This window comes from Tigriopus californicus, chromosome 1 (assembly GCF_007210705.1).
Source record: "Tigriopus californicus strain San Diego chromosome 1, Tcal_SD_v2.1, whole genome shotgun sequence".
Classification (NCBI taxonomy): domain Eukaryota; kingdom Metazoa; phylum Arthropoda; class Copepoda; order Harpacticoida; family Harpacticidae; genus Tigriopus; species Tigriopus californicus.
The window spans coordinates 11,225,132-11,236,903 of NC_081440.1; the positions used below are offsets into that span (position 1 = coordinate 11,225,132).

At 42.7% G+C, this 11,772-nt stretch overlaps 1 protein-coding gene across 3 annotated transcripts in view; it reads left to right on the forward strand.

Annotated features, from left to right (window-relative positions):
• Nucleotides 1-2,155: 2,155 nt before the first annotated feature.
• The window catches only part of LOC131893369 (cAMP-dependent protein kinase type I regulatory subunit-like), a 21,649-nt gene continuing 12,032 nt past the window's right edge, over nt 2,156-11,772 (forward strand). The window contains exon 1 of one of the 3 annotated variants that reach the window (XM_059243367.1): nt 2,156-2,720. In XM_059243367.1, coding sequence (XP_059099350.1) covers nt 2,493-2,720 — 228 coding nt within the window. In that variant the 5' untranslated portion in view covers nt 2,156-2,492. Of the gene's footprint in view, nt 2,721-4,755; nt 5,385-8,937; nt 9,447-11,772 lie in introns of those variants that run through there. The other 2 variants (XM_059243381.1, XM_059243400.1) reach the window with 2 other exon arrangements.

The following is an 11,772-nucleotide window of genomic DNA, read 5'->3' on the forward strand; positions in this document are numbered from 1 at the left end:
ACTACAGCCAACAGTACAATAACTGCCTGGATTGAAAATATTTTCATCTCTTGCACAACTCTGTCTTGTTTGACTTTAGGTGCATTTGCACTATGCAGTGACTTTACAAAATTACTCATTCCTGTCATGTCACTCTCACATTAGGCCAAATGAAGTAATTTTCTGGTCATTTTCATGTTTTTTAGATTTCTTCATCAGATACTTTTGAATCATTGTTGTACTTCTTACTGGACACTGGTCTGGCTTTTAAACTAAAATAAAATCTTTTGGTTTGTGAAATAATCAAAGTTATAAGAAATTCCTTTGATACTACTAACATTTCCCCTAAATTTTCATTAGTGCCAATTAATGACTTTGATGGTATACTACACATATATACCGTATATAGCTCTCTGTTTATTCCCATTTTGATACCAAAAGGCTTTTTATTTTATTTTTCCCTTGTAGGACTTGAAAGATCTTTTAAAACAGTTGGTGGTGCATTTATGGTGTTAGAATGGATCAGTAATTAGTGATTCACCAAAAAATACCTTGTTAAAGTCATTAGAGTCATAAAGTCTTAAAACATATTCTGGTGTTTCTACATTGATTTGCCTCAAGAGGAGTTAGAGAAGAATGAAAAGGACTATTCCATGCATGGAATTTAAAAGCAATGATCCATTTGAAAGTGGCCCTTGTTGGAAATATTTCCAGATCCTTAGCTTCTTGATAAACTCTCAAAACCTCTTTTTGAATAGCTGAACCTCTGGTGAAAAAAACCGAAGAAAATGACTTCCACTACTACTACTTCTATTGTACACACAACATCCAATGTCAGATGATTGCACTGACTTAAGGGCCCAACCACCCAGGCAAGGCAGCCATTCGGAAAAGCCAGCCAAAGGAAAGGAGGCCCAAGTAGGCATCCGGCCAGCACTTTTTTCCATCCACTAACTGCACTGCGGACCATGAATAAGTCTTATTGTTTTCATTATGTGTATTAGGCTGGCTCAAAGTCAAAGGTCATATGGAAGATAGAGGAATTATGTGAGCGCTTTCCAGTCAACTTGTCTGCCCATTGTTTTCATTTGTAAATTAGGTCAAAGCTGGGCTAGGTTGGGTTGATGAAAAACAAAGTATGATGGTTTGAACATTTCTCATGGTCAGAAGCCTGGTTAGGCTGGTTTCGCATGGAAGTTATGGGGCGCGGATGGAGATTCGGGGAGTTGGTTGGGCTAGCAGAAATTGGGCACCTTGAGCGGGTAGTGCGCACGAATGTAGCGCTCCCTAGTGACGTGGGCGTGAAGCGATAAGTGAAAAACCTTTTAAACCCAAAACGCTAAATCCAGCGTTTTGCCTAGATGTACACTAAGACTTATTTGTTATGAATCAATGTACATGAACCGACGTACATCATGTCATCGTTATGCTAATGTGAAACCTACCGCATTATTTCATGCTATGATAAGACAATGACTCGAAAGTTTGAGCTGGCCCATTCAATTTCTGGCTAGGGTCTTCTCCAGTTGAGCTATCATCCCTGATCCTTTATTACAGTTTAACCGTCTCATAATTTCATCCATGAAGTGCGGAAGCGCCCATTCAATGCAATTTCCCCTTATTCAATCCTGCTATTCCGCTCACTTCCCCCAACTTGCGTCGATTTGCGTCAAAAGTTGGCCTTTGAAAGTTTGAAAGTATGTAGGTGCGAATGGTAACTCTGTCCTGCCCATGTCGCCCTTTTTGAGTCATCCCTATTTCAAGGTCCTTTTTCCCTATCGACTTTGTCCTCCATGAGTATGTGGGAATGTCTATGCCCGGTATGGCTGGGCCTGGGCTGGGCCTGGGTTAGGCACTCGCCCGCCACTAGTCAGGTGACGTCATGATCAAGTCATGATCACTACTGCCTCTGGATTCTCTGGTGTGGTAGGCATGGCTGCTAGTGGATGTGTATGGGTCGTATGGATGGCCAGGCCAGGCAGGCGATGGACTGGCTGAGCATCCGACATCAGGCCAAGTTCTGAGAGCATTGAAAGCTACGGCGGTTCCTTTAGCGTGAGTTCAGTGTGGCCGCGTGTGTGTCGACAGAGCTATCTGCCAGCTAGCTGGCTAGATCCTACCTACCTAGTTGAGGCCTTGATTGGGTACGCTCTCGCTGTCGCTGTCGGTGTCGCTGTCGCTGGTGGTCCTGTTGGTCTTGGTGGTTCTGGCTGTGGTGGTGGCATATCACCACTCAGCATCAGCGTCGTCTCGTATTTGGGTTGAGTGAAAAAAGCCTTAGGGGTGATTGTATGTCTTGAGCGGCGTGATCGACTCGGGGGTTCTTCGTGTCTTCGATTCGTCACCAACATCCTCACCAACGTCACCATTGAGCCGTGATCCCAGTGGATCATCGTCTTTGTTCACAATCATCATTATCATCATATCATTTTCATTATTATTATCCTCCTCACCCGTGAGTGCTGAGCCCGATAGTCCTGGCCGAATTCAGGGGACCAGGAGGCGGCGTCATCATGAGTGGTCAACCCTCCCCAATGAGTGTGTCCGGCCCGGGCTTGGATGTGAGCATGAGCACGGCCACTGCGGCCGGCGACGAGTCCCAATCCTTGCGGGAGTGTGAGGACTACGTCCAAAAGCATCAGATCCAGGCCTTGCTCAAGGATTGCATCGTTCAGCTCTGCGTGTCCAAGCCCGATAACCCGATCGCCTTCCTGCGGGAGTACTTCCAGAAACTGGAGCGGGTGAGTGATCCCGGAGTGGAACCATTGTCTGGGATTCTTGTATTTGAACATTATCCAGTATTCCTGGACCAAATGAAAGGCGATCAGATCAACCATGTCGATTTGATTTATAGTTCAAGGGGTAGTAGGGTGAGTGACATCCATCCGGTTAAACATCGTTTCGAGGCCAAGGTCTAAACGGAATATCGCCCAAGATCTAGATTTCCGATGGTCCGAGAAGTTGAAGCTCACACCAATTTTGAATTGAACAACCTACAACACGAAACAATGTGAAGTTTCGGTCTGACACGTAGGAACTTAGGTCTGAAGATGCATTGGAGTTCAAATTCAAGATTGGCCATTGTTATCGTAAAATGTTGTAACAGCCGACCGAATTTTGATTCCTTTCAAGTTCGTAGGTTCCGAATCGGTTATGACAGAAACCAAACTATTGATACTCATAAATTAGGGACGAAGCAACTTTTCATGGCTACATTTGTATGGTAGCTGAGTGGTCTAATGAACCCGATAGAGGCACGACATGGTACTCCAAAGGGCGTGGGTTCGAATCCCGCCTTCGGAACAAACCTTTTGATTTGTTAAGGGAAGCATCATTTGAACATGAACCATTACAAAACGGGCATCGCTAACATGGTCAAGCTGATGCGGTAATTGGTTGTCCACCCTTTGTTCTTGGTATTTGTTCAATATTCTACTAACTCTAGCCGAGAAGGTCTGTCGACCTATTATGGCTTATTCCTGTGTTTTTAGGCAAGACATCCATACGAGATAATTTTCGATTGAAGAACGGCAAATTTATTCCGTGGATATCAAACTGAGACGAGATACGACTAAGCCGAGTATCAAAACACCCTGATTAAATTGCATCGAAACTGCAAGAAATGAATTTCGAGTGAAAGATGAAACGGAATCATCTTTCAGATGATTCAATAGTCATTACACCGTCACCCGTCATTTTTACCGATAATCTCAGTTTTTAACTCGCCCGTAAAAAAGCAAAATCTTACTTTTGGATGAAGATTCCTGCGGGAACTACACCTTTAGTCATGAAATTGCACTTAGTTGTGCTTGATATACTCTATCAGACAGTATATCACCTACATTCTAGCCCATTTGATATGATAAGAGTGTTTTCACTCATTACAACTCAAGTACTTGCTTAATGTAATCTCGGCATTTGATATATCAGCCCTCAAAGCGTGCCTAAAACAAACATGTCTAACGGCTACACAAGATTACTCTCAAACACCCAAAGTTTGTGGAACGTTTTTTTCAAATAAAACATCTCTTTATACTTTGATAGTGGGTGGACAATGACGTTGTGCTTCGTAGTGAGTTACATGAGCGAATGATGAGTCTCCCTCTGTATGATGTGCCTACGTTTTATCAAGGTGGAGTCACTTCCAAACCTCACGCCCACCATCTAAATAGCATAACAGCATATCGGGAGCTTTCGATGATTCCATTTGTTTTTTAGTAAAGCAATCAAACCTTGAATGGTTTCTAAATTAAGCACCTATGTATGCTTCTTTGCTTTAATGCCACAAGTGAATTTAAAAAAAAAAAGGTTTTGTTGATATTGGAAATGCATATCATGATTTAACGCTCATTAAGCACTGAATGCTCAAAAATCAAAAATGCGCTCCATTTAAGTTTAAGATTACATAGCTATATATGTGTAATATAGGTATATACTGCTACAAATCGAGCTTGGCGCGTGGAACGCCCTGGATTCATATTTGTTTATCTTCCTTGGATTGAAAGGTCTTGGGATGTTTGAAAATCTCTTCCTATTTTCTCGCCTGTCATGTCCTACATAGAGTACAGCGTGCTGCTACATTCATAAATTGTGTTGCACAAAGGTCTGCCGAATTCAAATGTTCGCATCCTATGAATGCCATGCTTTCCCGGGCTGGCCGAGCGAGTCCAGAGAGGAAAAACTTCAATATATTTCGCATCGAACACAAAGACACACCCTGGAAAATCATGGAGGTGAGATCAAAAGATTGTAGAAAGCCAACTCAAGACATGGGAGTAGGAGAAGCAAAGGAGGCAGAGAAAAGGCGGAATGTTGTTCAGCCTTCAAGGCCGAACTGGCCTCCATGTCGCGTATGTCCGTCCGTGAGTAAGTCTGTCCATCCATATATTACATTCACCTATGCATAGTGTATCCTTCTTGCGGAAGGCGGTGAGGGCACTGAAGATCTCACATCACAGTCGTCGTCCTGTTTCTGATCCAACTTGACATTGGTTCAACGAGCTAGCTACTGGCCAGAGTACTCCTGTGTGTGTATAGGATATGACATGGATAAAGATAATGAATTCTTCATGTATGTCATTTGATGACTGTTCCAAGCCGCACCGACAGATTTTCATTAGATAGTGGTCTTATCTAAGCAGTGAGCCTCTCGTTCGAGATCACTAAACTGTTGCGCAGTCGCTCAAGTTGAGCCAATTGGCTCATTCATTTGAGTGTTAGTGTTGCAGCTCATTGCAAGGAAAAATTTCTGATGTGTTGATTGTGGAAGGGCGTGTGTCATCATGGGAAATCGCAACTCCACCAAAGCCAAGATAACAGATCCAGATGTGCCTGGGACATCTGGGAAAGATAAACAAAAGGCGAAGTCCTCTTGTCAAGAAACCAGCAAAACTTCCTCCGGCAAGGTAATCAACATAAAGCCACATCGAATCTAGAGAGCACTATCCAACCAAAGCTACAACTTCGAGTTTCGATCGAATTAGGGTAGTGTGGCTGCCGAAGGTTGTCTTCTTCATCCATGATAGTTCGAGCTTACCTACGTCACGGGTTAAGGAACATTGACAGATTTGCACAAAGGGCTTTGCCAATCTTAGAGGCTATCTAGTCTCTGACTTCATTTCGATTGAGCCAACAGCGATTGCAACTCAATCGAAAATCGAGATTCGATTTTCGAGACATGAATGATGAAACTGTCGGATGAGGCCCCAACCTCGGTCACGATAAGCCCTTGAACTCATTTGATTTGATAAATGAGTTCAAATTGGGATGTTCTTACAAATGCTTGCATTTTTTGGGCAAATACAAACTAGTGAAGGTTTTGAATGGATCCGATTAAGATTGTTCAAATATGTATCCCTTTGTAATGAAGGGGAATTAATTCCCTGTGTTTGAACTAATTTTATCGGAGAACTTGTGCACACTTGGTGTTTGAGGTTACACAAAGGGATCCACGATGAAAATTGAATATGCTTCTAAAATCTGATAAACCATGTAAAATATTCTGAGCTTGAGGTTTACCGCGCGGGCAAGAACAGATGCTTACGAATGAAACGTAGGATGGAAGTGCTTTTACGGATCTTCCTTCTTAAAAGACCTTATGGCTAGTCTTTATTCATGAGGATCATAATGGAAAGTGCGATTTAAGGAATTTGCATTTTTGCGAATCGAATTTGAGCTGAAGAATCTCCAGAACGATTTTCTTGAGGGTATTCCCGTCTGCGACTAAGATTTCTCGCCATCCCAATTTCAAGGAATAAGCTATTGATCTAGTGGCTCGTCTACTAAATTCCTTGTGGAGGCGAAATCCTCCTTTTTTCGCGTTTCCAATTCCCTGGAGAAGTTGGTAGATGTTGCTGCATTTGAGTCTTAAAAGAGACTTCATAATCCATTCAGAATTTCGGACGAAGGTATTCCCTGAACAGATTCTCGCCTTGTTGGAACTTCTTCTTTACGTAGCTAGTCGTCGTTGCTTTTAACTTGCTAACAGATCTGTTCAATGTTCTTGGAGCCTTGAAGTTAGTGTCGGATCCGTCGGAATAGAATGAAAAGCGCATTCGTTTGATCTCGGTGTTCGACGACTGATCGTTGAAATATTGGATAGTTGATTTCTGATTTAAAATGTTGGCCTTCTAATCACAACGAATTCTGTACTTATCGACTTTCCGTCGTTTTAGTTCTAAATTGACGCAAGATGGCATGAAATACTCTTAATACATAAGATATGTTGTAGTCATCTAACAAACTTTGATTCCGCCTCAAGAACGTTCTACATCTATTCACTTTACTCACGACTCTAACTTTGAACCCCATGTGCACAATATGTTAGCGAACCAACCAAAAGGGAAGGAGGCAAGGCCTTCATACTTGGAAGCCCCCGATTACGTGAGGAGCCTGCACTCTAACGTTGCCTCCGATTCTGAGTTCTGAGAGTGTCATTCACGGAGTTTCGTGTTGCTCATTCCGGACCAGAGGCTTCAGAGGCACTTTTGCTTGCCTTTGGCTACGCAGCTTGAGGCCTGGCAAGCATTCTTGATTTTGGCCTTAGACTACTTTAATACGTAACACAACCCTGAAAACATACTAAAGGAAATGATTCCTGAACATGCCATAAGCGACTAATGGAGGTTTTGTTTACATGTCAATACCACAATACCCGTACCCTAGCTTGTATCGATCACAATGAGCAAAAGAAAGCGGTACTTTGGCTCCACGCCAAGACAGTTAATTTTCTCGGCGAAAACGTGACAGCAGAGTGCGCACATATCCTCGAAGCCATTACTTGGGTCAAAATATATGTTGGCACACTTATGAGTACTTTTTGATATCAGGATACCAAAAGGCTCATCTACATGTGAACAGCGAATTACTATCTTGATGAAAAAGGGAAAAAATATAATATACTTCAAAGCACATTCATGGAGTGTTACGAGCACAGCTTTTCTATTGGCTTACTCTTTTGCGCCTCAGCATTTTGATGTTAAGTTTTTTTGTAAACCATTGTTGAATTTATTGTTGAGTTACATCATTCTAAAGAATTAGATATGTGACCGCTTTGCGTCAGATAATTTCCATATGATGTAACAACGTAATAAGTAATTGATCAATGGCTTTCAAATGTCAAAATAGCATACCCAAGCAGCAAGATAATATTTTAGCGCAAAAGGTGCCAAAATATTCTTAAAGTTTGGTTTAAAATAAACTGTATACCCTTTTCATCAGGAAACTAACTTGCTGTTCATTTATACGCAATCTTTTCGGTATGCTGATTTCAAAAAGTACCATAAGTCTGCCATCATTTATTGTGACTCAAACAGCGGCTTGGAGGATAAGTGTGCGGCGATCAATCGTAACTTATATTCCTACTCTGGCCAATATCAAAGCAAATGCGCAAAAAAATCTACAACTGAAAACGACCTGAGGCGGGCTTATTGCACTCGTTTCCCTGGAAGTGTTTGGTTCAATTAGTGGAGCCATTCGCTTTTTAAAGGTCCCTTAAACAGCCCACCAACCAATGCTGGTACTTTTACTCCCGAATATGGGAAGAAGAGCCCATTGATATTTTTTCCGGAACCGCATTTGCTCGCTGAAAATAAGGAACAAGCTAAAGGCTGCGTGTCGGAAATGCACAAGCTTGGGCCAATTTGTTGCCCGAGCCCTGCATTATTTTGTAGTCTGGCAATACACATTTTGGGAGCTGTTTCAGAGCAGCGCGTTTGTCGCATCATCAATGAATATTGGATGGCTTTTAATGAAGATGAATAGCCGTTAAAAAATATTTTAGGACGTTTTGTTAGTTCTCGCTCCATCTTGAATGTCTTTTGGGTTCTTTTCGCCTGCGGAAACTCTCTTGGATAGTTCTGATTAGTTATTACAATACGCATGCCCATATCTTGTAGATAAGCCCGACCAAAACGGGGTCTAGGATTATCTTAAAGCGTCTCGTTAAACATAGCTCACTCAGGATCGCTCCTCTGCCTTTCATGGCTAATTTGAAGTCATTGTTGATCCCTGTCCCGATTGCGTCTTGCCAAGAGTTTTTAATTGTACGAGAAGATTTTCACGTTTGATGAATACACTCTGCTAGGATCGTTTCCATCTTGAAATTTGCTGCCCCTCTACTGCCATCACTAGCACCACTGGGCCTGCTATTAGCAGTAGTAGAAGCAGACGCAAGAAAAACCTGTGTATTTCAGACTGCTGGAGTTACTGGAGCTACTGGCCTGGCCGATGATGATGATGAAGACGATCATCGCCGTCGTCCGTTCTCTCGCCATGGAGGCTTCCTTCAAGGGAAGATCTGTTGGCCTACTGCATTCGTTGCTGGGACCGTGGCTACTTCTACAATGTACGTATGTGTACAACAAAACTTTGGGCTGCTTCCTCAGAAACTGGCTACGAATTGAAATCATATTCTTAAGCTGATGTCGTCATGTCCTCTTCCCTTTGCTGCAAGATTCAGTTGCCGTTTGAGCTCGGAGAGATGTGAGCAAATCAAGTTTTCCCTCATTTTTACTGGTGCTTTTTCACTTGCCATTGTTGGAGTGGCACCTATGCTCCTCTCCATGAGTCAGTTGTGGGAAATAGTTCAGCAACAGTAGTGGTGCATAAATCTTCGGGAATGTTTTGCGTTGTCTTGAATGTAGCCATATGAAAGCCGACGGATCTGTGACTGAGTGGGAATGAAGAAGGCGTGTTCTCGTTTAGTAATTGTGCCGTTTCAAGTTACAAAATACTGCCGGATGAGAGAGCTCGAGTCCTTTTGTGACTGACACTCCTCAAAGCAGATCTTGTGCAAGTGGTGCCCCTCCTGCCTTACTATATTAGGAAATCGAAGTGGAAGACTTCCCAGTGTCCCAGTTCATGAGCATTGGAAGAAGCTAAGGTCAAACATTGGACACCAATAGCCAAGGCACATATTTGTTGACTACTAGGCGCTTCATTTGACAAACAAAATGGCCACGTCTATGGTAAGTAATGAGTTCGAACCAGAACTCACCGACCAGGAACGTTATCAGTTGGGGAGTCTCCATTGGAAGGATCTCGTAAAACTTGTTGCTCGTCTAAACATCGAGCAGGGCAGTTTTTGCTTTAAAAGCTCTCACTCCAGGCTACATTTTTGTTTCATTCAAGTCCAGGTAATGTGGCTAGTTCAGCATTCACTAGGATAAGTGTTCGACAGATTAACAAACCCCAAAATGGCTTGATGTTTTAGTTCATTTTACATCACCTAACTCTAAGCTGAAGGAAGATGATTCAGCTCCTGCAGTAATCTAGAACAGAAATCTTTCTCGTTTACGTCCTCAAGTGCTTCATCGGCAAGCTGAATATGCTACTGCTAGTTGTGTCATGTAGGAGATAGGCTAGAAGTTATCTGAGGAACATCTAGGATTTACTCCAAATCCGTTTTGAATATCAAATTACATACCAGGGTATCAAGATATCCAATATTTTAAGCCGTGGTGCCACTTGAAAGCATTGGAACCCCCAGAGGAGTTGTTAGCGGTTTCTGAGACATTGATTATGGATTGGAATATGGACCAACTTCGATATGTCAATGAAGAGCGAGCATTGTTCATGCCAATCCAGTTCTTCTTCTCCTGAGCAAGTATTGAGATTGATTCGATCAATTCGTTGACTCCAGAGGCAATCTATCAGTGATTTCGCTGAGCAAACTAAATCCAAAGTGACAGGCCTTAAAACTGGAATATCCTATCACTGTTTTCCCTTCCATGAGCGTGTTCTTGGAACGAACGAACGAACGAACGAACGAATTGACGACTTGTTCTTGGCTCTCGACCAAACCAGCTTCTTCACAGTTCACACCCAATTGTAGATTGTGTTCTAGGACCATGTACGGACAATTCAATTCATTCATGTTGAAAAATGATTGTTGTTTACTACGTGCAGATGAATAGACCAGTAGATTTTCGAAATGTGTAGTTGGTGTGACAGGTAACTTATCATTCCGAGTTGAACAAATGATTCTCGTTGACCAACTCCGTGCATACTTCATCCCAGTTCTCTCCAGGTGTGCGTGTTTCGTGCCTCTGTTCAGTGTCTCCGGAACGGATCAATTTGCAAATATGTTGTTGCTGGGGTTGGTCTCAACTCGCTTGATGCGTGGCGTGGAACTTGTCAAAGGCCAAGTCGGCTAATATTTAGGAATGCTATTGCGCCTCGTCTCTCATTGCCGTTGAATCAAGTTCAAGCATCGAAGATCATTCTCTCTCTTTCTCTCGCTCTTCTCCCTCAATTTTGATGATGTGAGCATCCTCACTAAACGAGGACGGAGGCTAGAATTTCATGTCCTTCTCCGTGAGCGTCGAATCCCCCATTCAATAAGAAAGAAATGAAGAGAATGCCTCCAGTTGGATTGTGCAGGAAATAGTTCGTTGAACTAAATCTAGTGTGCCTATCTTGAACTCGACTTCCGGAACTTCTAAAGCCCACGTCAAGGCAATTAGTGGCCAAAGCAGCGAGCTCGAAACGCCCTCTCTGCCAGTTCGATCAGAGGGGCCAAATTTGGTCTCGGAAAAAGTGAGTGGGCGGATTATGGAGTCCCACCGCAAATGTGTGGCATCATATTCAAACCAAACTATCAAGCTCACTGACCGTAGCTCGGATTTGTTAGTATTGGGCGGAATGATAAATCATTGAGATCGCACTTTACTTTCAAGTTATGGAGGAACCCGTTTCGTAGTTTAACTGCGACGAAACAGCACCAAGTAGAAAGAATGGTAAAGGGGTGCTCCATATTTTTCGTCTTTGAAATTTAATTGATCTTCAAACTAGGAGCACACTCGCCCATCTGAGAGCTACCATTCTGACATTGGCTAACAATGGCGAGATTCAAAAGTTCAAGCGAAAACAAATGCACTGACATTGCAATCAGCTTGTACTCTGGGATGTTAGTTTCAAGGGCTTTGTCAAGGGCAATCTCAACTTTCCCAGAAGGCGAGTGTATGTACGTCACACCAATGTAATAGCATGATATTACTGCAGTGTATGAATATTTCCAAACATGGTGGCATGGTGAATTTCAAGTGTGTCCAATCCATGGTGGCTTAAGTGAGATCGACCACGATTTGACTGATGTCCGTGCCTTTGATTTCATTGAATTTGCGCCCGTCGTGACTGCTTCATCCTACGGCGAGTTATGACTGCCATTATGTACTCGCATCGCTGCAATATAGTGACTAGAGAGGAATAATAAATGGTTTTGATAAGGATTTCACTTGAACTTCTGAGCACTGTCAAGTTTAGACTTTTATTATTAAGCGTTCTCAACCGTTA